At 41.5% G+C, this 26,082-nt stretch overlaps 3 protein-coding genes and 1 long non-coding RNA gene across 8 annotated transcripts; 3 read left to right on the forward strand and 1 right to left on the reverse strand.

Moving 5' to 3' along the window:
* The first annotated feature begins 2,129 nt into the window (after positions 1-2,129).
* Positions 2,130-5,761, forward strand: LOC133884876 (uncharacterized). 2 transcript variants are annotated; one of them, XM_062324454.1, is made up of 4 exons: positions 2,130-2,408; positions 3,712-4,404; positions 5,095-5,263; positions 5,437-5,761. In XM_062324454.1, the coding sequence occupies exons 2-4, from the start codon at positions 3,864-3,866 to the stop codon at positions 5,495-5,497; spliced, it is 771 nt and encodes a 256-aa protein (XP_062180438.1). In that variant the 5' UTR covers positions 2,130-2,408; positions 3,712-3,863; the 3' UTR covers positions 5,498-5,761. The 2 variants fall into 2 exon arrangements, with proteins under 2 accessions (XP_062180438.1, XP_062180439.1); XM_062324455.1 differs by having other exon boundaries at positions 2,141-2,408; positions 5,116-5,263.
* A 2,003-nt stretch (positions 5,762-7,764) lies between these two features.
* LOC133884798 (pentatricopeptide repeat-containing protein At3g48810-like) lies at positions 7,765-10,417 on the forward strand. The gene is made up of 2 exons (XM_062324356.1): positions 7,765-9,885; positions 9,967-10,417. The coding sequence occupies exon 1, from the start codon at positions 7,861-7,863 to the stop codon at positions 9,784-9,786; it is 1,926 nt and encodes a 641-aa protein (XP_062180340.1). The 5' UTR covers positions 7,765-7,860; the 3' UTR covers positions 9,787-9,885; positions 9,967-10,417.
* A 255-nt stretch (positions 10,418-10,672) lies between these two features.
* On the reverse strand, positions 10,673-18,061 carry LOC133884797 (long chain acyl-CoA synthetase 1-like). The gene is made up of 20 exons (XM_062324355.1): positions 17,852-18,061; positions 16,822-16,982; positions 14,917-14,980; positions 14,721-14,810; positions 14,511-14,567; positions 14,377-14,425; positions 14,162-14,238; positions 14,037-14,076; positions 13,856-13,950; positions 13,512-13,679; positions 13,303-13,413; positions 13,123-13,210; positions 12,973-13,039; positions 12,820-12,895; positions 12,559-12,676; positions 11,802-12,047; positions 11,583-11,722; positions 11,310-11,492; positions 10,959-11,078; positions 10,673-10,846 (listed from the first exon to the last, which is right to left on the reverse strand). Exons 2-20 carry the CDS (start codon positions 16,980-16,982, stop codon positions 10,784-10,786), a joined length of 2,013 nt encoding a protein of 670 aa, XP_062180339.1. The 5' UTR covers positions 17,852-18,061; the 3' UTR covers positions 10,673-10,783.
* On the forward strand, positions 13,974-24,957 carry LOC133884800 (uncharacterized). 4 transcript variants are annotated; one of them, XR_009903169.1, is made up of 5 exons: positions 13,974-14,143; positions 15,148-16,121; positions 18,697-18,803; positions 19,583-19,649; positions 23,650-24,178. It is a non-coding gene; the product is annotated as an uncharacterized LOC133884800 (long non-coding RNA). The 4 variants fall into 4 exon arrangements; XR_009903170.1 differs by lacking the exons at positions 13,974-14,143; positions 15,148-16,121 and adding exons at positions 16,883-17,023; positions 24,201-24,957 and having other exon boundaries at positions 23,650-23,835; XR_009903168.1 differs by lacking the exons at positions 13,974-14,143; positions 15,148-16,121 and adding an exon at positions 16,883-17,023 and having other exon boundaries at positions 19,583-19,720; positions 23,650-24,163.
* The last annotated feature ends 1,125 nt before the right edge of the window (positions 24,958-26,082 follow it).

Here is a 26,082-nt window from a genome sequence, read left to right on the forward strand (position 1 = left end):
TCTCTATAATACTATTACAGCATCATCTAATACTGTTACAACATCATCTATTTTTTTTTATCTCCAGCAGCTACTTTATTTCCTACCTTCTATTATTTTCGATCTCTCTTCAGACTCACGATTATCTACTGTGCACATTAATACAACCTCCTCCATTCTCTCGCAAAAATACGGTCCCTCTCTCCTCTCACACTTCCCTGTAGCAGGCGAAATGGATGCCGCTAGAGATCGATACGGATCGGTTGGATCGGCAAAGGACCACATCACAGGGATACGGATCTGCTGGAGGTAACCTTAGAGGTTACCCTCTAGTATGCATTCTAGCGGCCCTCCTCACCACCCGTAATGTGGCGCTACTGCCCACCTCCTTTTTTCTCCACTCACGGTCGACTCCTTCTCCTCTCGCTTACATAGTCGGCACTATCGCACCCCACGTTGGCGAGCACTAGAAAAAACTTCCAATTGAAGGAACCAAACAAATGATTCAGCATGAAAAGGTTTGGTTCATTAAAAAAATTATCAATTAGGGAAAACTTTCTATTTAGAGGGAAGAACTTTTGATGTGGGAGAAAAAACTTTATATTTGGGAGGAAGAACTTCTGATTTGGGTCGAAGAAATTTTGCTTTGGGAGAGATAACTGTTGATTTGGGTGAAGAACTCCCGCATTTATAAAGGTAGCAAAATTAAAAAAAGTGAACTTTTCATAAATTTGATATCAAACAAAATCTAGCTCCTCGAATTCACTTCAAATTAAAAACCTTTCAATTTTCAAACTTGCATAAACTGACCATGCTGCCAGTGAGTTTATTGGCTCTTTGTGTCTTGGATTTGAAATTGAATCTAATTCGATTTCAATTCCTAGAAGTCCAATAATTCCCAGATCTTTTCCTAACAGCTAAAATTTTCTCAGCCCAACATCTAGTCCAATCTCAGAACTGCCCCATGGCCATTTTCCTTTCTCCTAAAATCCCGAGGACCTGTTACTCATCAGGCTCTTCTGACTCATCAACCCAACAAACAATTGTTCTTGCAGATCGGGATGATGATGATAATGATAATAATAATAATTTTCTTAAGGATACTCTTTGTAACGTGTGGATGTAATTTCCATCATCAACGACACGCAGCTGATGCGTTCGGAGATGAGGAAGATGAATAGAGGACTTCATAAGGGTTTCATTGTAATTCTTGTTTTCTTCATGGTCCTCTTTGTAACGTGTGGATGTAATTTCCAACTTTTACTAATATAAATCCAACCCTGTTAAAAAAAATCTTGCGCTCTCGACAAGGCATAGTATTCGCATGCTAGGATTTGATTTAATTTAGGCCGTGTTTCATAACTCCTGCGCTCCAAACATGAGTTTTATTTGTGCTGCTGCTGCTGCTTTCTCAGTATTACTTGTACTAAGATTTAATTAAGTCTATGCTCCATGATTAACGAGGTTTAAGTCTTGCTATCCTTTGGATTGTCGGTCGTTTTCTCGAACGACCGCTTGTGCTTGGCACGTAGAGGACAGGTGTAGCACTCACACACTGTGCCTTTCTTTCTTTGAGCTGGCAAGCATGGAGCACACCTTTTCTCTTCCTTATCTCGATCTTATAATAACCCCTGTCCCCACAAAGTTTAAAATCTTTCCAGAGACCACCAATAAGTGCTGACAATGAAGCCGCTGTTTTTAGTGTCCCTTGACCTAAGCTAGTACATGAATCATATCCTCTTCTTCGCATCCTTCGTCAAGAGGATATTTCATTCACTGTTTCAAGTCTAAATAAGTATCATATCGTTAAACGTCTTTGTCAATCGGATTAAACTCGCAAATATACAAAAAGAAGAGAGGGTATTTTTGGTTTTGTCATTTGGAATAATTTTTTTTGTCTATTTGAGTAGGCTATGTGATTGAGCAAATTCTGCAATTTGTCCACTGAAATTTTGCGAGATCAAACAAGCAACTTCCGTGGATATTTCGCTCAGAGGATATGGATATCTTTTCGCTAACCATCTCCTCGGTTGTACTAAATTTAGGCTGGAAGGAGCGAGAAAACATCTCAAAAAAGAAAGGACAAAATGGACAAATCCAAGGAGAGGAAAAAAGTAAGAACTCGCAGGGCGATCAATGAAAGAGAAGGGAGGGATTAAATACAGCGTGATCCCCGAGGCAAATCCGGATGCTTCCAACCCAACCCCGGGACGGGACGGACCCCACCCCCACTGCCTCTCTCCCCTCCTCGATCCTTCAGCCCCCTTCCATCCGGCCAAGTCTCCTCCCGTTGCTCACGCGTGGGTTCGCGGGTCGGCGCCCTTCCTCCCCGGATTGGTGTGCGAGTCTGCGCCGGGGAGTTCTTGACTCGTTAGGAGATTGCCATGGGAGGGCTCGCTGATTGCTGGCTGGCCGCTGGCGTTCAATAGGTGGGATTTCCTGTTATTCTTACCTTTTTTTCGTGGTTGGGTTTCTTTGGTGCTTTGTTGATGGGGGAAAATTTGTGATTTTTCGATGAATTTGTGGGTGTGGTGGCATGATTTGGGAGGAAATTTGCGATTTTTGTACTAGCGGTGTTTGTTTAAGCCTAAAGCTGCGATTTTGATGGAATCGTGGTGTTCCAGCGAGCCTTGTTCCTCAGGATCAGAAAGAGAGGGCTTTTTGCAGTAATTTTCCCCTTTGGAACGGCTTTGCTCAAATTCATTTGGAATTGGTTTCCCTATGTGCATTGCGTGTGCTTTCTTGTCTCTTTCCTCCTCTAATTTGTTGCAAGATAGCTCGGCAAAGCGGCGCGGCGGCAATTGTCCGTCACGTCAACTTGAAATTTGTCACCCATATTGTTGGTCACCTAACTCTTCGGGTACCAAATCAAAGGTTTGTTTGTTTCCCCTTATGTTCTTTAGCTGCTGTCCAGCTTCCTGCTCCCTTTAGGAGTTTAGGTGTAACGAAAAGACAATTAGTTAGTTTTCTGATTGGGGATGTGTTCTTGATGTGCTTATCTGTGGTGCAAGGTTTTGGTCCCTGCCCTTATTTGGGTTGATGATTTTGTTGATGCCCTCCTGCTTTCTCATATGGAATAGCATGGCTTGAAATGGTGATGGCCTGACATCCATTTTTAGAGTAGTTTGGGCAAGAAATGGCATTCCCTTTCTGCCACAAGCAAAATGAGGTTACCACAGCCCCAAATGGAACGCTTGTTTCAATCAGGAGTAGTTAGTTTGAATGCACCTGCTTGGCCTAACTGAACAACTTTTTTTTTATAAAAAAAACAAGCAAGCAGAAAACAAGGGGAGAGATGGTGCGTTGCCATGTGTAAGCAATGCGATGCTTTGTTTGCTTGCAAAGGCTCGTGTATGAAAGGAAGGTAACCGAGGGAGGGAGAATGACGGTGGCGGCCTGTGGCGTTCAAGCAGGATAAAGGTTGCGAGCTTTGCGTGTTTCTGCTTAATTTAGGCAGGCTGTTTCCCCCTTTGTACGAACTGTTCTTAGGAAGCAAGGAAGGTACCTCCTTTATTTCGCCACCTTCATTCGGTGAGTCGTAGCATGTGTTCTTGCGTGCTACTCGTGCGAGTTCTCGTAACGTGATTAGGCTTTGTTGGAATCTTCAAGTGTTTTGGTTTGGTAATTCAGGTGGAGAAAAGTTTTGAGTTTTGTTTTCCTTGTTTGATTCTTTCTGTCCGATTTTGACTTTTAACTGACTAGCCTAACTTGTTGCCTAACTTATCCGTGCAGGTAGCCAGTATTTCAGAAGCGCCAGTATTTCAGAAGCGTATTCTTCGGATTGAGGGAGTGGGAATTCCGGGTCTTGATCTCTTGTAACTGAGAGGGCCGCAGTTTTGTCTGTTGATGTTTTAGAATCAAGCACTCAACTTTTTGCAGTTCTGATGGAGACTAAGGGTGTGAATGATCAGGATGCTTTGATTGACCTTGAGAATGGAAATTGCATTGTAGTAAGTGAGCATTGCAATGGAGTGGATGTTAGTTTTACAGTTGGGCAAGCAAGAACATCACCTAATGGTCCGTGGAATGGTTGTGTGGGTGGCAATGGATGTCTGAAGGATGACAGGAATCAGCACATGGATTGCTCCCCTCCTGCTTCAGATGCTGTTGCTAAAAATGGAGATGACAGGAAGTCTGAAGGGGAGGAGAAGCTGGGCCTTTTGGATAATTCAGGAGGAGAGAAGGCGAAGAAGAAGCGGTTGAAAAAACCGCCACGACCACCAAGGCCGCCAACACCTACACCATTGGATGTTTCTGACCAGAAGCTCCTCAATGAGCTGAGTGAGCTTGCAGTGTTGAAACGCGCAAGGATTGAGCGAATGAAGGCTTTGAAGAAGATGAAGAATGCCAAACAAGGGTCCTCAAGTAGCAATTTGTTCCCGCTGATCATTACCATTATCTTCTGCATCGTCATACTCTGGCAAGGTATACTAGATTAATTCACTTGTAGGGATACTGATATGTGCCATGCTTGTATGGAACAACGAAATTTCATTGTCTCATGAATAAATTCTTGATTGACCTCGAGACTCATGTTGTCAAATATAAGTTTTTCTTTTCTGTTACTATATTGATAGCTGCCAACACAAAATTATTGCATTCGCTTCACAGTTAACATGTTGTCAAATCTTTGAAAGTAAACTTAGTTAACTGTGAAGTATATGGTCTTCAGTGAATAGAGTGTTTTCCCTTCAGTAGTTTCTAGATGAGTCTGCAAGATAAAGTGGTAGCACTTATGTCCTATCCTTGTAGGATTACTGGACCTTGTTCGAAAAAAAAGAAAAAAGTTCCTAGCAGATGACATTTTCCTTATAGTAATGTTTACCAAGACTTAGATGTGTGGTTTAATTTCCTTTATATGTTTGAATTCTTTCTTCTTTTACGACTCGCAATATGTTTTTTCAACTTAGAACTAATTTAAGATGATCAGGAATAGCACTCAGTCACTCATGATGTCGGCTCACTGATTTTCAGTTTCCACAGGATATTTCTTGTGCAACACTGTCAATTTATTCTTTAGAATATGGCTTGTTGATCCAAAGCATAAACCAGCTATTATTTAAATATTTTCCATTTTGCAGACTTGTCGATGCAGTGAAAGTAATTTCCTTACAGTTCCTCATTTGGATTCTGCAGGTTTTTTCTCGAGACAAGGGTCAGCCGTAAGCTTCCATGGATCGCCTGAATCGTCGATTAGAGCACGTAGCAGTTTCATCTCCATTAGGTTCTACAAGAACCATTCCAATGTGAGACCACCCAGTTCGACCACCACCAGCGCTCCCAAGTACGTGAACTTGTTCTGTTAAACAACATAACTTATTCAGAATTTACATTTGGAGCTGCTTGTTGCAACCTATTTTATTTTGGATCAAACTATCGATTTTACTATTTTTTGCAAAGGTAGACATATTATGCTTGATCTGAAGCTGATGTTGATAGTTTCTTCATCCTGCGCAGTAACGCAGAAACGGCTTCGGGGCTGGCGATCCATAACAATGCGAGAAGGGTGGCTCGATGAACATGGTGGCCACCGTGCACCCCCACTTGCCATTTTGAAGCTTCATCTTGACCCGGGTTATGTGAATTCCAAGACGGTTTCCTCGAGGCGCCACCTCGTTGTAAATGAATGAACTTGCTAGTTTGTGCCCCTGGGTCGTATGCTAACTAGTGGACCTGTTGGCTGTTGTGCGTAGTGAATGGCACTTAGTGAAGAGAGCAAGCAAGCTGCCTGTCTGATTACAGTAATAAAGGTTTGCTAGTAATAATGAAAGCTAATCTGGTCCACCGTGTGTTGTGCAATGCTGCGTCTGTTACCGAGTTGCAATGGTGCTTGGTATATTCTTGGCTGTGGCCGGCTGATCATCTGCAGAGATCAGCTGGAAGTTCTGAGCTGAGGCGTTCAGTTAGATCCGCAGGAGAGATGTATCTATGCTTAGATTGTGCCTTTTGATTCTTGTCGCGGGCGAAAATTCTGCCGCGAAGGGATTTTCGTTCTCTTTTTCACGAAAGTATTCTCAGAATCATTCTTTTTGAACAGGATTATCTCTTTTTCTTTTGCGATTCTTCTTAAAGAAAAACGATTGAAGATGAGAGAAAATAAAAAAAATAAGAACGGAGAACAGAACGTGCTACATATGTTTGACCAAACATATAGACTGTCAGATCCGCGCTGCATATGTTTGTTCCAAACATGGCTGGACAATCTAGCCAGACAGGGAGATCAGACAGATCGGATCCATAGGAGGTTCTTGTCTCTGTGTGCGCGAGTGTTCTGTTCTGTTCTGACGGTCAATCGCACATGGCATTGGTTCCTAAGTCACACAACTGTACGATTACTAGATCTACAAGTACTCCATTTAGCTTTACCACAAGTCAAACTTTTTTTAGTTTTAATCATCAATAACTAAAAATCATATAGACTGTCAGCGTAAGATTGATATTACTAGATTCGGCACGAGAAATACGTTCATAATATATAACCTTTTTTTATTTGAGATTATATATTTTATATGTAGTATTAATCAAAGTGTCATGTTGGAGACCGTGTTGATGTCCTAATAAATTTATACTTACTCACCAATTGTTACGCTTGATGTTACCAGATTTGGCATGAGAAATACATTCATAATATACAACTTTTTCTATTTGAGATCATATATTTTATATGTAGCATTAGTCAAAGTGAGACCATGTCGATATCCTAATAAACTTATATTTACTCACCAATTGTAATTCACATAAGATTAGATAGCCTAGCCTTTCGGTTAAATAAACATAAGATTATTAACCTTTTTTTATAGGAACATAAGATTATTACTCTTTTTTAGACAAAAATAAGATTTTTACTCAATCGGCATCTTCAACTCAATACGATGGGCCGGAGCTGACCAAACTTATGGGCCGTACGCGGCCATTTTTCATCTTGGGCCGTATGCGGCCCATTTGCAGAGAGATGTTTGGGCCAGCGCGGCCTCTGTTTAGCTTGGGCTTCAAAATAATCGCGATCCGATTTGTGTTTCCAGCACAACCGTACGATCCAATTGGGCGGCCGAGAATGAGTGAAGGCAGACACGCGCGGGTAAATTTGCGAAAGGAACCCGCTCCAGACCCGCGTTCGGGTCCTGCGGGTTCTCCATGCGGCAGGTGAAGGTTCAGGTTTTAAATGTCGTTCACAAATTTAATGTGTTATATATCTGATCTAAAATAGATACGAATATAAATTTAAATTTTTATCTATAATTACTCATGAATCGTCAGAATAATATATTCAACCTAGCATATAGAAGCTCAACCTAGCACGATCACGTAGCTCTCTATCCCGATCGAGATGAGAACCCATCACTTAGGGTCTGTTTGGGATTCTGAAAAGCAGCTTATAAAAGCGGGATTGTTAAAAGCTAGATTATGAAAAGCTGGATTGTGAAAAGCTTTTAGACTGTAAATTCTAAAAAAATTTAATGGACAGTTTAGTAAAATGGACTTTCACAACCTATCAAAAACTGAGGAAAACCAGCTTTTCAGATTCTCACAATCCAACCAGCAGATTTTAAAAAGCTATAACCAAAAGCTGCCTGTTTATTTCAGCTTCAGATTATAAAAGCTGAAAGCCAGAATCCGAAGCTGAAACAAACAGGCCTTATACGTGAGACCACTCGTACGTCAACGACAAAATTACCGTGATGTTAACATCAGGAAATCCGGATCCTCCCGACCGAGCATGTCGCTCGACGCCGTTGAAAGGTGGTCTGACGAGGGGCAACTCGACCCATCCCTACGAGTCTACGACCCGCATGCGGTGGAAACTTCTAAAGTGCCCGCACATCATGACGTCTTTACGCGATCACGCCCCTGTCCATTCGAAACGCCCGTCACCTGCGCGCCATGTGCTCGAACAAATGCCGCCTCCGCTTCCACCTCCTCCTCTGGCGGCTCCGCCATTTCTCCACCGTGCCGTCCTCCAGGCTCCCGCAGAGGCACCCTGGGGGTACGCCGCGGTGGCCGAGACCCCTTCCGGCGCCGGACTACGTGGACGCGGCGAGAGCCCATGAGGCGACCGTCAAGCGGCTAGCCGCGGCGGGCGACGTGGACGGCGTCCAGCTCGCGCTGCAGGAGATGCGGATGCGCGGGGTGGCGTGCCCGGAGGGCGCCCTCGTCGCTGCCATCGGCGCCTTCGCCCGCGCCGGCTCCGCGGACCGCGCGCTCAAGACGTTCTACCGCGCGCGCGACCTCGGCTGCATTCCCACCGTGCGGCTCTACAACCACCTCCTCGACGCGCTGCTCCGGGAGAACATGATCGGGGCCGTCGTTCCGGTCTATGAGAACATGAAGAAGGACGGGGTCGAGCCCAACGTGTTCACCTACAACCTGCTGGTCAAGGCGCTCTGTCAGAACGACCGGGTCACCGCCGCGCGCAAGATGCTCATCGAAATGGCAAGGAAGGGATGCCCCCCCGACGAGGTGAGCCAAGCGACCATCGTTTCTGCGCTGTGCAAGCTTGGCAGGGTGGACAAGGCCAGAGAGGTGCTGGCTGCAGCGCCGCCCGTGTGCGCCTCCTACAATGCTGTCGTTCTAGCTCTCTGCGGAGAGTTGAGGATGCGGGATGTGTTCTTGGTTGTCGACGAGATGGTGCAGAGGGGATTGCAGCCTAATGTGATCACGTACACAACTATACTCGATGCGTTCTGCAAGGCCAGAGACCTAAGGATGGCATGCGGCATTCTGGCTAGGATGGTAGTATCCGGATGCACACCAAATGTTCCAACATTCACTGCAATGGTGAAAGGGATGTTTGAGGATGGAAGGGTACATGACGCGCTTGGCATGTGGAAATGGATGGTGGCCGAAGGATGGGCACCGTCGATAGTCCCTTACAATGTTCTCCTCTTTGGCCTTTGCAGCATTGGTGATCTGAAGGGAGCATTGTCTGTTCTCAACAGCATGAGGCAACATGGCTGCTTTCCTAATGTTAGGACCTACTCCACTCTGATTGACGGTTTCTCCAAAGCCGGGGACCTAGATGGTGCCATGTCAATGTGGAATGACATGACAACTGCTAGTTGCAGGCCAAATGTTGTTGTTTACACGAACATGGTGGATGTGTTTTGCAAGAAGCTGATGTTTGATCAGGCGGAGTATCTCATTAATAAGATGGTATTGGAAAATTGTCCTCCCAACACAGTGACATTCAACACGTTGATCAGAAGCCTGTGTGACTGCGGAAGAGTTGGGAGAGCCCTGGGTGTGTTCCATGAGATGAGAAGGCATGGATGCCTGCCAAATGAAAGGACCTACAATGAGTTGCTCCACGGTCTTTTTATGGATGGAAACCGTGAATACGCTCTTCAAATGGTGATTGAGATGCTAAACCATTGCATTGAGTTGAGTTTAGTAACATACAACACTATGGTAAGTGGTCTATGTCAGATGAAAATGACCAGAGAAGCTATTCTGTTCCTTGGGAGGATGTTGGTTCAAGGAATTCAACCAGATGCATTCACTTTCAATGCGATAATTCATGCTTACTGCAAGGAAGGGAATGTCAGGATGGCTGCTTGGATGTTTGGTGGAATGAACTTAGTGAACTGCCCTCACAACATAGTTGCGTACACTATTCTAATGACAGAGCTTTGCAACCAGCATAGGCTGGAAGATGCCATGGTGTACCTACTAAAGATGTTATATGAAGGTATATGTCCAAATACAGCAACATGGAACGTGTTGGTCCGTGGAGCTTTTAGAAACCTTGGCTGCATTGGACCAATTGATTTGTTCCAGCATATTACTGCGGATTTATCATCACGGGCCTGAGGTTCACTGTTGCCATTTCTTTGGCTTCTCAATGAAAGACAAAGCTGATAAGCAGCAGAATCTCTCTGATCGTTGTTGCTCCATTAAGTAATTCACAGGGTATGTTAGATTCTGTCACACTAACATTCGTTTGTTATCAATGAGCAAAATACATCTCATGACATAAATATTCTAATATAGTGATCAGATGAGTTGAGGTTATCAAGATGTTCCTTAGGATTCATTAGGAGGTACCAGTCAAACTTGCTAACTCTGCTTCATTTGTTTTTATCAGTGTGTAGTGTCTAGTGTGTGCACTGTGCAATATTTATATTGCCTGAGAATTTTGAAAAGTTCAGTCATGGATAGTTAATATTTTCCATTGCATTCTTCTCTGCTCAAGTCATTAGGACTTAGTCTTACTAGTAAACCTTGTATGGAAAAACTTTTTCTAAATACATTTACTACCAGTTTCTGCACTCTCGTCCTGCTTGTTGACGAATGGATGCAGAAATAGATAAAAATGTTTCTTGGAAACAATGCTTTTTTATAACTTTGACCACTATCCACATATGTAAGTTGATAACAGGATTTTAAAAACTGCTTTGGGGTTGGAAACAAGGACCTGGTAAGTGGTAACAGCTAGCCGCTAGGTGCTAGGCAGGCAACATGGTTGCGCCTATCGCTCAGATGGACTAGGCAAGGTGGGACGGTGAGTCGGTGACGCATAGTGCCTAGACACTGCCTAGATGGGCTAGGCGGCCACATTTTAGAACAGTGGGGGTGAACCAGGTCAATGTTTTCAAAACAGGAACCAGGTTTGTTCTGGTTTAACAGCTGGTTTAACCAGGTCAATGTTTTCAGAACCCTGGTTGAGACTCATATGATCACTTTTGCTACACGAAGGCACAATATACATTCTATTGCTTTCATATAGTCTTAAGTATCAAAGTTCAATGTGAAATTTTCAACGATTTTCCCCTGTTTTTCAGCTGATGACCAAATAGTACACATCTCTTTACTTAGCCTTGGTAGCATTCTTCTGTGCCTCCACTTTTTTGTATACTTTGTCAATCTCAGACTGCACATAAAGAACATTGGATTAGAACCACTCAAAAGCAGCAAGAAAGGTCAAACAGTACCAACAACAAATAAGTGACTGCAGCAGATCAAGAGTCTTTGAATTTCCTCACCTGGTAATATTTCAGCATGTTGTTTCTTCTCTTCTTCATTGTCGCAGTTACCAAATCCCTTTCAATGTCAAAAGGTATAGGATCCAACACTATGCCTTTGATGTACTCGAAACCTCGTAACTGATTTGTGGCATGCAATGAGGGTTACCAACTTACCATAAAGAACACTTAGAAATGCAGTGAAGGCGTGAAACAAAAGGAGTTTACAAAACTAAGAGACTTCCTATTTCCCATTTCTTATACAAATGCTGGGGAAAAAAATCCACATCCATCACTGTGCTAGGATAATTTGAGTGACATGATAAAGCATTTCACACGTTCAGTCCTCTCAGAGTGAGTAGATGACCTTACCTTGTTCTTCTGTGCAACAGCTGTCAGTTCTTTCAGGATGTTCTCTTTAAGGCCTTCAAGTTTGCAAATTTCACCAAAAGAACCCTTGTAGCCGTTTGACTCTGCCCACTTCATGGTGTTCTCTTCATGTGGATTGACTACAGCGACTAAACTTGATTTGAAACTGTCCCCATATACACAGATCTACAAAAAGGACGGAAGTGACAGTATTAAATGCACACCAAAACTCTATCTTAACATATTGTATGCTGTATGCACTGGTTTTTTCCTTACATCTTCAATAAGTGGAGGGAAGCCATACAATTTCTCCAGGTACTCAACTGCAACATACTCTCCTTGTGACAACTTGAATATGTTCTTTTTTCGGTCAATTACCTTCAGGATTCCATCTGGGGTCATCTCTCCAATGTCACCTGAAAACAAGAGTGTCAGAGCATGTTATTGTGAAACCTTATCTAAATCTTCTATTTTGATTATAGTTTGGTTATTCACCTGTATGAAACCAGCCATCAATTATGGCTTCGTTTGTCAGCTCAGGATTTTTGTAGTACCCAGTGAACATACACTTCCCTCGGATGCAGATTTCACCACGTGAAGGGACGCCAAGTGGATCATAGCCCATCTCAGGTACTTCTTCCAATCGCATTTCAGTGTAGGTGGCAGCTACACCAACGGTTCCAACCAGGGCCATGTCATCAATGTAACAGACTGTGCTAGGTCCCAGTGTTTCTGTTAAACCTGAGCAAAGGCCACGGAATCCAACCTCACATGGGTTTCTTTTGAATTGGATGGGATTCATGACTAAGTCAGTTATTGATAGAATTTTTTTTTTGAGGAAACCTATTGGAATGTTATGAGAAATATGTTTTAAATGCTTGCACCCATAATTATCTAGATGAAACCGGAAAATAGATTTCCCAAAAGCTTTTGCTTCTTGCTCTAAACAGTAAGTTGCAAGCAGATGTGATTGCAATAAAGCTAAATATTTCAACATAGTGAGTCAGTAAAATTTCTCTTAAAACTAGTGTTTGCAATGAAAAAGATGAAATTGTGATTCATATCATAGGACTAGGATAGTAAAAGGAAAATGTGAACTGAACCTAGACAAGTAATTGGCTTTTAAATTGTTTGATTCTCTATGTTAAACATTGTCAAACTGGCTAATTTGTTCCAGTTCAAGATAGAATTAATAACTTCCTTTGATGCTACAGGATGAATTTGAAACTGTGAAAGTATCTGTATGCACTACCATAGCCTTGGATAAAGTATGCACAGGTGGTCACTCTCAAGAACTCTTCAATCTCAGTACTTAATGGAGCCCCTCCTGAGATTAACAAGCGAAGACGACCTCCAAGCCTCGCCTTGACCTAAATCAAGAAATGGCAAGAAAGTGGCTGCTATAAACATTGTGAGTACTGCTTCTACAAATCTTTTCTTTCTTTCTGTGGAAGTAATTTGGCTGTTCAGATTTTTTTCTCGGTTAGATACTTAGGTGTAAAAAACATTTAACCTTGCGAAAAGCCAGCATGTCAGCAAAAGGTGAAGCGGTTTTGTGTGAGTATCCTGCTTTCATGCTTCCCAGTTTGCTGGATTACAAAAACCACAGTAAGCAGACATAATCTATTTGCTGCTAGAAGGAACTCATGATGCCAAAAGAACTTACCGATTGTACAAAGCATTAAAAATTACCCTTCTTAGAGGTCTGAGTTCTGCGATGGCCTTTAAGATACCTAGAGCCAGTCATAAAGGGCTGTCTGAGTTAACAAAATATGAGCTTAATTGATAAAGATAAATGGTATTCTTATTTCACCACCTTCATAGATTCTTTCGTAGACTCGGGGCACCCCAACTAGTAGAGTTGGCTTTAGCTCTGTGATATCCTCCCTCAAGGCATTCAAATCCTGACGAAGAAGGAAATATTTTGATCATGCTATAATGAATAAAGAATGGCTACTTGTATGATTGGAAAGGTTAATATGGTGGATTTGCTCACTCCATGGTAATAGCCAACTGAGGCCCCTTTGTGAAAGAAATACTCTTCGATCATGCGGTCAAGGATGTGAGCTAGTGGGAGAAAGGATAGAAACACATCTTCTGTTGTCATCTGAATACAGGAAAACACCGAGTTTCTCTTAAATTATGCATAATAGAATAATCTATCGAATCATATTCACAGTGCTATATCTAAGAGAAAGGATTGACCTTATCATCAAACTGGTCCATGAAGAGGTCAACCCCTTTTACATACAGGGCATGGCTTTCATGGCTCAGTATAACACCTTTGGGTTCTCCACTTGTTCCACTTGTATACATGATAGTGCATGTATCATTTGCTTGCGGAGGGCAAGGTTGACCAGGGTTATCTTTTCCCTGAAATCCAATTCCAGTACTGATGCTCAGTCAACACATATATGCCATTACAAACATCATTAGTTCATTACAAATATTGTCATCACAAATATCACTATAAAACTGATAGTCTGAATGGATTTGTCTAGGTGTTTCAGTTGGATGAACTGTGAACATTCTACAATTTATGTACCTACCATTTTTAAGAAATCATGCCAGGAGTACATTTTCATCCCAATCTGATCTGCTCCATTGATTTGTTCACTTGTTGCAGAAGTGAATGCCACCAATGCTGTAACCATGTTTTGGATATTGGTGTCTGAAAATATAGTCTTTCCTAAACTATAAAGAGACTCTAATCATTTTGCCATTCCTTACCTTTTAGCCTCTTAGCAGACTTGCAATTCGGGGACAGTATCTGCAAATGAAAAGTTCTCACGGAATGCTGGAATTAAGACAAAATATCATGGAAGTATGCAACATAGGTATTTCCTAAACTATACCTCTTTTATTTTCTTGTCTTGTATGAATACAACATCAATCTCAGCATGATCAATAATGTAATTGACAGCTCCTGCACCTGTACACCATGAAAGTTATTAATACTAACACATTATATACCTTTTCTGATTACAGACATATGTGTTTCAAATGTTTGAATTAGTTGATCTGATACATTTTATGATTAGGGTCTATTATTGGATGGTTTGGTACTTACCTAAAGTATCGTAGAGTGGGACACAGATCAGACTGTAGCCATTGCAAGCCTGCAAAATTAATTGTGGATTAGCACAATTTATTCTGGTAAGAGGAGATTAGGGAAATTAGTATTCATAAGTCACTGGTGGTTGCCTGCATTGCTACTATCCACTGAGGGCAGTTTGTTCCATAGATTCCAACCCGGTAACCCTGTTATCAATGTAAATCAAACATAGAAGCATCAGTTTGTTTGATCCATGTAAATGTTGCAGAATCTCTTGAAAATATGCAGATGCCAACAATAGAAGGAAGTCTGTTTTACATAGCTGGGGTGTAAAAGTTAGCTTAAGATTCCGTTCTTACTGGTTGCACTCCCAGCTGTTGCAAAGCAGATCCAACTTGCAGCACTTCCTCATAGACCTCCTTGTATGATTTCCATAAGTAGGGCCCTGGCTAGAAAATGAAAACAGAGAAGTTTTCACCATTGACACAGAAAATGAAAATTAAGAAAGAGCAGATACAGAATATTCAAGATCCTGTCATTTGTATATGTGCATACCACTCCATCTTTAAGTGGACGCCATCCAAGCATCCGGTTGTTTGGATACTTGCCTGCTGCTACTCTGCATGAACATAAGAAAAAAGGGTCAATACTAAGATTTTCTGAGATCTGTGCATTATTGTACATCACTATGTTTTGTTTTTTGCATGCGGTTTTCACACATAAATTGACATACTAGATGTAGTTTAGAATATCCTAATTTATATCTTTGGACGTTACAATCTTCAGGTTCTTTATGAAGGAATCAGGTAAAGTGCGAGGTACCATCACTTCGAAGACTAATGTCGGACGCGCTTGTTGAACTATTCATCTGGTATATTTTCAGTCTTGTTTCATTGTAAGTGCTACTTCAATCCAACTACCCTCGAAGATTCATTCAAATTTAAACAGTTTTATACAGAAAGAGTAAAAAAAAGGGGGAGGGAGCGCATTAAGGCCTTGTTTGGATGTCGTAGTTTCTAAAAACATGGTATTAAAAAACTACTGTTTTAGAAATTAGAGCCATGCAATACCACCGTTTAGAAAGAAAAAAAAGGGTCATAGATGGAGTTTCTAAAACTCCAACAATGCCACAATTTTGACAATACTATGATTTTCAAAGCTACAAGATTTGTTACATCCAAACACCTCCGAGTTTTCCAAAACCAAAGTATTTTGCAAAACCACAGTATTTTTCCAAAATTCCAAAAAGACTTTGCATCCAAACATGGCCTAAGATCCTTACAGTACACGGAACACTTAAAACCTTGTTTTGCATTTGCTTTCGTAACGTTTTCTTGTCTTTATCAAATCTAAACTAAATCGCTAGAAGCCGTACGCCCGCAGGGGCGGAGAGAGGGTGGGGGGGGGGGGCGATAAAACACTGGACCTCCAGTTACTTAAGTCCCTTAAGCAATAAGGAATTAGCCCAGCAAGGATTGCAAGGATGTAAGGAAGGAATTAGCCCAATAAGGATCAAAGAAGCCAGGTAACCATCTTATCTAGCCTGGTTCGGACGCCCACCGCATCGTCCTGTACTCCTGTTCGCTCATTTCTTTGCGTCATCGACTCATCGCCGCCGCCCGCAAAAGCGCAGCCGCGCATACACAGAACGCTCGTGCTTCCGTGCATCGGAGGATCGCTGGCTCGCTGCGTCGTTGCGAATCTGCGAGACTGCGACCGTGATGCCACGAGACCACAAACTCCAGAACTGCAGAACACAGGTGTGTCTCGTGCTGACGTGCTCCAATTGTTTACTGTTGCATGGAACTGTGATTTGGCCTTTAGGGTTAGATTACACGGGTAGAGGTATGCTTAATTGTATTAGGTATTCTTTAGTTGACAGTTGTGATGATGAAACGATGGTTTTATGTGAAGTTACATGGTAGTTTGTATTGTGAAAAGGAATTGGGAGGGAAGATCAGCTTTGTTGATATTATTAAATCTTATGATCTAGTCGGTTCACGTAGAGCTAAATTCAAGTCATACTTATTATATGATAATTGTTGTTAACATTGGCGAGTTAGTCCCCTATGTTCCATTCCTGGCTTTGCCCCTGCGTGTGCAGTTTAAATGTAAATGGCACTAAAAAAGAAAACATCACATACGCCTTTAAGTCATATTTGTACTGATATGAAGCTCCAAACTATAGTTTTAACTCGTCATGCAGAAATGGTATTCGTTGCAACATCGCAGCGGAGCAGCTGTACACAACCACGCATGTATAGTGCGAAACAAAAAGATGGACTCTTCTGACAAAGAGCTGAAGCAGTCTGCTTAGTGCTACTGCTTACTAGTGTTCTTTGCCTTTATCATTGAGAAAATGATAGAAAGTGCAACTGTTTGAAAATTGTGTAACAAAAAACTGAAGAAAAATAAAATAAAAATAATCAAGCGAACTTGATTATTGCTTCAGTTGTGTACCTGAACACATCCCATGATGTTTTCATGTCAGCCTCAAGCTCTGGGAATCCATCCTTGGCTAGTACATTGCGGAACACCGGCCCTACCGCCGGTCGGCCGTCCTTCCCGGGCTTCCCATCCTCCACTTTTATCGAGAAGATGTTCTTTGGATTCGCCTCCATCTGTCAGAGTGGCGCCGAAGCCCCTAACACCAGAACTCAAGGTTAGCTCCTCTCAGAAGCTTAGACTTTCAGTCCATTTGATTGATCAAAGTAGTATAGCCCCCAAGAAAGAGGATCAAACGATCTATTTGAACTACACTAATCCAAAACATAAAAAAGGAAGGAATTGACAGTTTCTTATGTCCCAAGGAAAAAGAGAAAAATGTGCTGAATGAGTTGAAAAATGAGGAGAGGAAGCTTCCACAGAAGACTGTTTCAGAACTCGGATCCTTTAAAATCCTTTTTACATTTTCTGATTAGAAAATGAGATCCTTGTGTCCGTACTCTCCCTTCAAAATATAAACAAGTAGTCCAAGAGTATTGCTGACTTTCAGGTTTTGCTGATCAAACCCCTTTGTTTATTCGGTGCAGTCAGGAAGTAAGACACGTTCTGATAGATATACAAAGCCGACTCCAGCAGAGTCGCCATCCCTAACCGCATCCCTGTGCACCAGTTCTATAGTGTTGATTTGTTGCTATCGGGCGAGCAAGGCAGCACTCCAGCAGAGCCTCTATCCAGCACTACAGGGAAGCTGACGGAAGGAGGCGGCCACAAATTTGCAGTAATACTGTTTATAGAGAATGAAGGTGGATTCGAAGAGCGCGGGAGTAATAGAAGGTAAAAAATAAAATAGTTAAAGATAAAAAAAATAAAATGTACTATAATAATGTTATAGGGTAAATTAATAGTATTATAAAAAATGAATTTTTAAGTATCGGTTAGAGATGATAGAAACAACGTTGGAGAGACAAAGCGAGCTGTTCGCAAAAAAAAGATTGGAGAGACAAAGCAAGCTGTTATTGGTGTGTGTGTGAGAGAGAGAGCTTACAGAATAGGGAGCTTGGAGAAGGCAGAGCTCTCTGGCCGGATTTAGTAGAAGCCACCTCTTACGCCGAGCCGAGTGCCGATGGGAGGAAGAAGAGAACTCTCGTCCTTTTTATGCTGGGCGAGGTGCCATGGCGAAGGAAAGTTGTGAGGAATGGAGAAGTGGCGTCGGTGGGCCACGCATGCTGCCAGAGACTGAATGCTGAAACCGCTTAACCCCAGGTTTAGAGAAACATCCAAAAATTAAGCTTGGTGTGCTTAGCTTGTGAATAATCAATCAATCTCTCTCACACACATACATACATAGAGAGATGTGCAAAGAGAGAGAAGGGTAGTTGGCCCCGGAATAACTAGTGTACCTTGTCTGTCAGCCCGTATGGTGTATGGTCAGTCATAACAAGTTAACAGTTATTTAGTATTATATCATTTTGACGCGTTGTTTTTCACTGCACCCCACATGATAAGAATATGCTTTGTCACACTCATGCACATGATTTACGCTCAAGGTTTAGCCGTTTTTTATTGATTGTTGGGATCATGCCGTGGAATAGAACAGTACAGTGATGATATAGTTACTATTCAAGAACAAACTGGTATACTTTGTGGACTAAAAATAAAAAAGCATGAGGTGCCCCGGTTTCGGGAGAAACTGGACGCGCTGATATCATGACAGTATGGCACAGAAATTCCAAAACTCACTTGAAGTAGTGGCACGGACAGCATGACATGAATTTGCAGAAAGGGATCAAAGTAATGTAGTGTTCATGCGTCACAAATTCACAAGCTTTTTTTCGAGCCAATGTATTGTTTGATCAGATATGTGACAGAAAACAATTTTGTCTTCTACAGTAATGGAGAGGATAGAGATGCAGTGGTTCGCAGGTGCGATCTGGAGACATGTCTGTATGGTGGTGGCTGGTGACCTCTCAGCATCGAGGTGCCCTTGTGGTTGGAAGGTAACATTAAAAGTGCCTTTTGATATCAGTTATTCTGCCTTTTCTGATTAGTTTGCTGTTATCTTTCTTTTCAGAGAAGTTTGGTGCCATTTGTTAATCTTCATCCTTCATATCCCTCTGGTTTATGGCTTTTCATCGATATGTTAGAACAGTCCATGATTGGGTTACTCTAGGATGCAACTAATTCTTGATTTTGGCCCATGCTACGTTTATGGCTCATAAACATGGTGAAAAGGAGTTCGTCAGTGAAGACTCTCCTCCCTTTCCTAAATCATATGGCTTCTTAAATATGGTCAAGCAGTCACCGTGTCAATAAACCAGTCAATTAAAATTTTGAAAATGATTTACAAGAAGAAATTCAAGGAATCACGTGCCTGGCAAAGAATGAAAATTTCAAAAAGAAAAAAGTATCATTTTTTGTGACGATATGGCCCAGCTTGTAATGCTTTAAAGCTTTTCCCGTGGTTTTGTTGCCATATCTTGCACTCGGAAAATAAGCAGATTGTAGTAGTGTAAGGAAAAATCATCAGTTTACCGAGTAAATTTGTGTTAAAGTCTTTCAGAAATATGTTGAGGTCGCAGCTTTGGTATGTACTGCAGGTAGCTGCAAGCTCCCAACAAATAGCTACTACTATTGTATCCTATTAGATATTATGTTTTTCCAACCGGAATGATTTGCCAAATCATGTGGATAATGATATTTTTGGTCTACCAATTAATGATCAATAGTAAATCAGCCTTACTGTAGGCTAATTAGCCTATTCTGTTTGTCTTTCCAGGGATAGCTGCCCAGCCTGTTCACGGTCGAGCATCAAAGAAGCAGCACTGCTACAAGTACTGTGGCCGGTAGGTGACATTTCATCTTGGGGATTGATCAACTGGTGCAACTTGGAATTGCCTTTGCAGACAGGCGGCAGGTCGCCATTAATCCCACATATTAATTAATTCATATAGAATTTTCAAATGGTAGAAATATGCGTGTTCCTGGCAGTGCTAGTTGTAGTACTGCACCACCGGGAACGAGTGAGATTGAACGCTCATACCAAATCGGAGGAAACCGACATAACCCTAACATAAAAAGCATACACATTAATCCAAAAATGGGCAAGTTCACCTTAACGGGGCTGTGATTAGTTCATATTCTTGTGTGCAAATTACCTCTTTAACTTATTCTCCAGATAAAACAACGTCCATAACCATACATCCCATATGAGCAAGCACTCACAGGTTACGTCTTAAAAAAACACTCACAGGTTTCACCAACAGTGCAATACATGGCCAATTGGGCAGTGGTAGTTGAAACACCATTGATGCATGGTATGGAGTTAGCTGGAGAAATAAATTTTATAGGATCTTATTTAGAGAGATTCTTGTAAGATTTTATTTATATTATACATTATATAATTTAATGGTTAAGTTAAAGAGAAGAAAGATAAAGTGAACATGTGTCATCCTAAAAGAGAGTCTTTTTAGAACCGGGTTAGAAAGATCCTCGTAAAATTTTATTCATGCTATTCATTCTATGATTTAATGGCTGAACTGAAGAGTAAAGAGAAAGGTAAATACGTGTCATTATAAGATAGATAATATATTATAAAATTAGGTCCTATAAAATTTGTGGTATTTTTTATGTTGGCTAAGGTGGCTAGAAGACGTGCCCGATGGACCAACATTTATTTGGTTCTCGTGTCGATATTAAATTTTAATTGACGTTTAGGTGACTGCACGGCGCAACTGGATAGGATTTTTTTTATAGAGAAACTAGGATAGGAATTTAAGACCGATCCATGTGTATCCATTAAATTTTGAATGAGAGGTCTTGCTTGGGATGCTTTAGGTGACAATTTGTTCCCTTCGAGGCAGCATCATGTCCAAATCTCTCAGCTAAATAGCAAATGCTTGGCCCAATTTGTGTCGTACTGCGCTATCATCAGGTGGCAATAATCAGCTCAGTATGTATCGTATTGCCACTTGTGATAATAGTGTTATTGGTACTATATAAGCAGTTAACAAGTGAAACATCCAAGAATAATAATACTGTTGCTGTGCTGCATTGATCAGCCCTGCTAGTGTGCCTGCTAATCTCCTCGACTGTTAGAAATTTAGCGTTGTTTTTTCTTGAAAAAAATCCCTGATACAGTTTCTGCACAAGATATACTCGACAGGATCATTTAACACTGCACAACTACCAGCTCCTCCTCATCATGACTCAATTTTGTAGGTCAGATCCATTGGACCATTCCATTGCAAAGGCTGGAATATACGGCCTTACTTAAAGCGAACATAATAGGAGTCCAGTAATATTTTAAAATATAGGACCGACAATAATGATTAAAATGGGTAAATAAATGTCTTATTAATTTCTTTTAAAAGGGTGTTTTTTTTTCTATTTTCTCACCCAACGTATCTCAAAACAGCAAGTAGAAGAAAAAATCAAAGAGAAATAAGTTACGATAAAAAAACACAAGAGAAGCAAATGGATGTAAGTAAACACTATGTTTCATTAAAACTCATTTCAGAGTAATCGCAATAAAAAGATAACAATTTAAAGTAGGAAACCTTACAACCCAAGAAGAAGGCATAGGATGAAGAATCTATCTAAGTTGATGATCTAGAGGCAATGGATTCAAAATCAATTTTGTATATGAATTTTATACCTCTATCAAAAAGAAGAAGAATTTCACAAGGTAGGAGAATTTCAGCTCAACAACCAAAACAAAAAACGCAACAAAAATTAAAAAACCTGTAAGCAAAATAAAGGAGCCAATAGAGAGAAACTAGAACAAGATAAACACAAGCATAGGAGAAAATATAAACTTTATTACTCAAAAAGAAACACACTATTTTAATAAATTACAAAGTGTTTTTCTCTCAAAAAACTCTTAGCTATTACAAAGACTAAACTCTCATCTGTTCCTCTCCCAAAACTCACCCACGTACAACTCAAATGGCTGGCTCAAGCTATCTTCACAGTCATACCCCTCTATTTATAGACATAGGGAGGTAGTTTAGCCCTTAAGTTTTTTTTTCTCAAAATATCCCTTTCTTCTAATGGTTTTCTAACTAACATCAGGGTATTTTGGTCTATTTTTTTCTCTGTCCATCGAATGACCGTGGCTTTTTTATGACTTAGCTTTGTCTAGACACAAGCTTCGCGATGATATCACATGCACTCTATTTGTCCACGGTTTTGAGGTCAAATCGTAAAACCATCATACACGCTTATCAAAGTGTGACTCACTGACACTTGCTTATACCCTAAGCAAGCATCATTACGTTGACATGTGTACTCTGTCTTACGATCTTGAACGCCGGTAAGTTTCTCCCGCTTCTGATCCCTCGAGCCACCTTGCTACTTGCACCGACATCCCTTTCGCTTGACTTTATCAGCATGCCATCTTCGTCCACCTTCGCACACTTCGCTTGACTTCCACGTGTACAGCTAGGATCACTCTCGACTCCACCCAACCTCCTTGATCGTCTAGCACCAAGCACTCCGCTTAACCCCGATCAACCCGCCGTCGGCCTCCTTGCCACTATTTTTTTCGTTGCTTGCTTCAAAAATCAAGTATGTTGACTCGACTTAGACTCAAGTCGATGAGCAGGCAGCCAGGCTGGGAGGCGCAGCACAACGTGTGTGAGCCGAGCAGTGGCCGAAGGGGCAACTAAACGGCACCAGCGGGAAGGGGTGGCGTGGGGTGAGTTCGACCTGTCGGTGGGAGGGTAGCAGACCTAGAGGAGGCGCGTAAGGCGGCGGACCTGGATCCAGCCGAGCGGAGCCACAGTGACAACAGATGAACTGGGGCAGGGCGGGATGAGTCGCTCCAGGCAGCACGTACGGAGGGGGTGGAGGTCGGATCCAGCTGTTCTGGGTCCGGTGACGCGAAGCAGGAAGGCCGGCGGGACGAGGGCAAGCTGCCTAAGACCTAGCTCTAATACTATATTAGGAATAGCAACTTGTATTCTCTGGAGATCCTGAGCCAGTATATATACACATATACAGGTGACAATATAGAAGAAACCCTTATAGATTATGAATATTACACAGTAATATATATGTCTAACAGCATTCATCACATATACAACACAAGACAAGCAAACATGCATCTCTAACACTATTATGGATTAATCAAAATTAAAATTTTCTATCGAAGGATACATCATACAGAAAACAGAAATGTTGGATGTTCTGGTGTACACTCCTTCTAAGCATCGGATCATCCGATGTGTTCAATCCATCAGACCAAGCCATTTAGCATCCTCTCTACAAGAAATGCTCAGGCATAGCATCCGGCATTCACTCATTTGAGCATCAGATCATCCGATGAGTGTAAGCCCACCAAAATCAATTTGCAACCTTTTAAAAAAATTAGTTCAACGTTCACTTCACACCATCACCGGACCATCTAACGTATACTTTTTCACCAGACCAGCTTTGCAACCTCTTTAAAAAAATTAGTTCGATGTGCACATCATCCCTTCACACCATCTCTAATACATGAGTGGAACCACAATGAAAAATACTTTGATATAATTATATTTTTAACAAATTTCACTAAAAAAATAATTATAAAATATAATATTAAAATATATGTATTAAAGATTATGTCAATATTCTAAACGACAAGTAAAAGAGAACGCGAGCAGCGAGTAGGTAACCAAATGGCATGTGTGCAGTAAGTCTGCTAATATAACTCCTTCGGAAAAGCTGGATCATCCCAGTTCTCTGATCCTTGGAAGTACACGTACAAGCAATTGCTTACAGTAATTTTACTGATGTTCTTTTTACTGTTTCTACATGATATTATATACTTGACAAGATCATTTACCGGTGCTCACCTACCAGCTCCTGACTCAAATGTGCAAGTCCATTGGACCATTGCATTGACAAAGGCTGGCTGGTATACACAACCATCACAGCGGTCCTGAAAGCGAGAAGAGTCGTCAAGCAAAGACATCGTCGCAGCACAAAGAGAGAAGAAGGCGGCCATGGCAATTGCTATGTCATGCAGATCCAATGCACGCCGTGTAGGTGGGGCAGTTGAACTTAATTTCGTTTGGTTGCATCCACTAGCGCATGCAAGAGAAACAGTTGGTCCGGCCTGAATTTTGTAATGGCGCAAGCTGATGCGTGCCATTGTGATGAGTTTGGTTGTAGGATTAGGTTGGATGAAACGTAGCGATAGGTATCTATATTTTGTTGAATTGGATCATCTAATTTCTTGTTTAGATGATTCCATCTAAAACGTGCTTAGGTGATGTTACTGTCCAATTAACTAGAAAATTCATGAAGAAGTTTCTCATTGGTATCTTGTGACTTGGGATAGTACCCCCCAACCCCCAAAAAAGTCCTTTTCAGGGAGTTATTACATTCGGTTTTTTTTTTTCTGGATGCAGCCAGCCCTGGAATCTGGGATGATCTGGAAAAAAACAACTAATCGGAGGTGACTAATATCTTCGCAACATACCCTTTTGTCTGGTAGACATACTTATCAAAGCAGTTCCTCTGTTGGACCATGTGTGCACCTAATCTAACAGCATTCACTAACCCAAACTAAATGTATTCAATCAAATGGGTCTCCGCTACATGTCGTCGCGCTTGCTAGGTAGCATAATGTGACAACCTCCTGGTTCATGTCGAGGAGATAGTCAGTGACCTCATGAAGGGAGCCTATTGACAATGACCACACCTTCACCCTCGACGCCACCGCTGAGATGGCATGGCTCACGCACCGTCGCAACATCGCATCAAAGATCTGCACCCTCTTACGAACCCAGCTTCTCCTTCTATTTCTCCTCCAAGAACAACACTGGAGCAAACACTCAATCCAGAGAGCAACGACCAAGAGCAACAACTTCTTAAAGAAGAATCAAGAACCGGCGAATGGGAGTGAATCGGGCTGTCTCAAATCATGTTGTTGCACCATGGAAATGAACAACTGCTTAGATCTAATGCGGATTTGAGGGCAAGCCGGGCTGCAGGGGGAGCCTCCCACCGGTGGGCAACCGTCAGGCTGAGGCGTCGAACTGTCAAGGAACGAGGTGCGAAGTGAGTAAGGAGGGGCAAAAATGTCAATATTGACGCCGTTTGTGTTTAAAATGAACAGAATGGTAAATTTATAAACGGTGCAATCTTTTCGTAGTATTAAAGTGTAGCGGAACAGTTTAGTGGTATATTTCTATCTCATGATTTTTCAATGTCACATGACCAATTTTCCCTAATTATGTTTCTTTTCTTTTCTTGGTTTTTGGTGGATGTTCGGTGATCCGTACATGCAAAATGGATGAAGGAATTCACCGACTAAACTCTGTTTCAGGTGCTGTGCACGTAAGTGACTAAATGTAATAATTTACCCATCATAGAAATACACTATAATCCGACGAGGTATGTTGCAGATCATTAAGATATGGACAACAGAGTGTTGACGATCAGAGATCAAATGTTAGGTGATCTGTAATTCCAAAAGAGAGAGGAAAGTAGTTCCGTACTGGCGAGTACATTCCACACTCCACCCTCAAACACACATTTAAAAACTATGTGAAACAAAAAGAGACAAGATCTGCTCTCTATGATCCTCTTTATAAAGTGTTTCTTTGTTTTCTCATGTAATTTCCAATAAGACTTTCATGTTTATCTCCTCCTACTTAAAATAAAACGAGCTGTGCTCCTACTCATTTGTTCGAAAAAAATAGAAATGAAGATCCGGCTAATTTTGTTTTATTGGGACAATCTCTCCTCAGAAAGACACATAGTTTGGAGCGACAGAAGATGCGATTCAACAGCTTCATCAGAAAGAGCTCTAACATTTTTCCAAAAAGAAAAAAAAAAGAAGAAGAGCCCTGACTCTTTAACATCTTTTCAAGAGCCTGGAACAAGCTGACCGTGATGCCGTATCAAGTATCATTGAGCTTGCAAGCACATCCCAGCACAACACGAACCCATTAAGCCACCTGACAAAAACGGCTGAGCAATGCTAATTTTTTTAAGCCAAAGAGCAATGCTGATTGGATGAGCCATTATCCCGTTAAGCCACACCAGCGTGCACAGGCACACAGACAGACACAAACACAACTCAATCAGAAAACACTATTTGCATGAGCGTCTCCACTTGCATTACTTCACCGGTGTAAAACGCTAGTTTATTTACTGCAGCCACGATTGTCATTCGGTAGCAGATGCTTTAGCAAAATATGATGCTAACTTAGGTAAGGATGATGCTTATCTATGGCCAGATAATTTCCTGAATTTTGTAACGCTAATAGAATCTGTTTTGCACTA

The sequence above is a fragment of the Phragmites australis genome, chromosome 11 (genome assembly GCF_958298935.1).
Source record: "Phragmites australis chromosome 11, lpPhrAust1.1, whole genome shotgun sequence".
Lineage (NCBI taxonomy): Eukaryota > Viridiplantae > Streptophyta > Magnoliopsida > Poales > Poaceae > Phragmites > Phragmites australis.

Bases quoted from the DNA above. Each gene is read 5' to 3' on its own strand.
- LOC133884876 (XM_062324454.1), top strand. From the start codon at position 3,864: ATGGAGACTAAGGGTGTGAATGATCAGGATGCTTTGATTGACCTTGAG. The intron at 4,405-5,094 runs GTATACTAGATT...ATTTCCTTACAG, and splicing joins CATCGTCATACTCTGGCAAG to TTCCTCATTTGGATTCTGCA. The intron at 5,264-5,436 runs GTACGTGAACTT...CATCCTGCGCAG, and splicing joins ACCACCACCAGCGCTCCCAA to TAACGCAGAAACGGCTTCGG.
- LOC133884798 (XM_062324356.1), top strand. From the start codon at position 7,861: ATGTGCTCGAACAAATGCCGCCTCCGCTTCCACCTCCTCCTCTGGCGG.
- LOC133884797 (XM_062324355.1), bottom strand. From the start codon at position 16,982: ATGGAGGCGAATCCAAAGAACATCTTCTCGATAAAAGTGGAGGATGGG. The intron at 14,981-16,821 runs GTACACAACTGA...ATGTTCATGCAG, and splicing joins ACATCATGGGATGTGTTCAG to AGTAGCAGCAGGCAAGTATC. The intron at 13,414-13,511 runs GTCAATCCTTTC...TCCTGTATTCAG, and splicing joins TGGACCAGTTTGATGATAAG to ATGACAACAGAAGATGTGTT.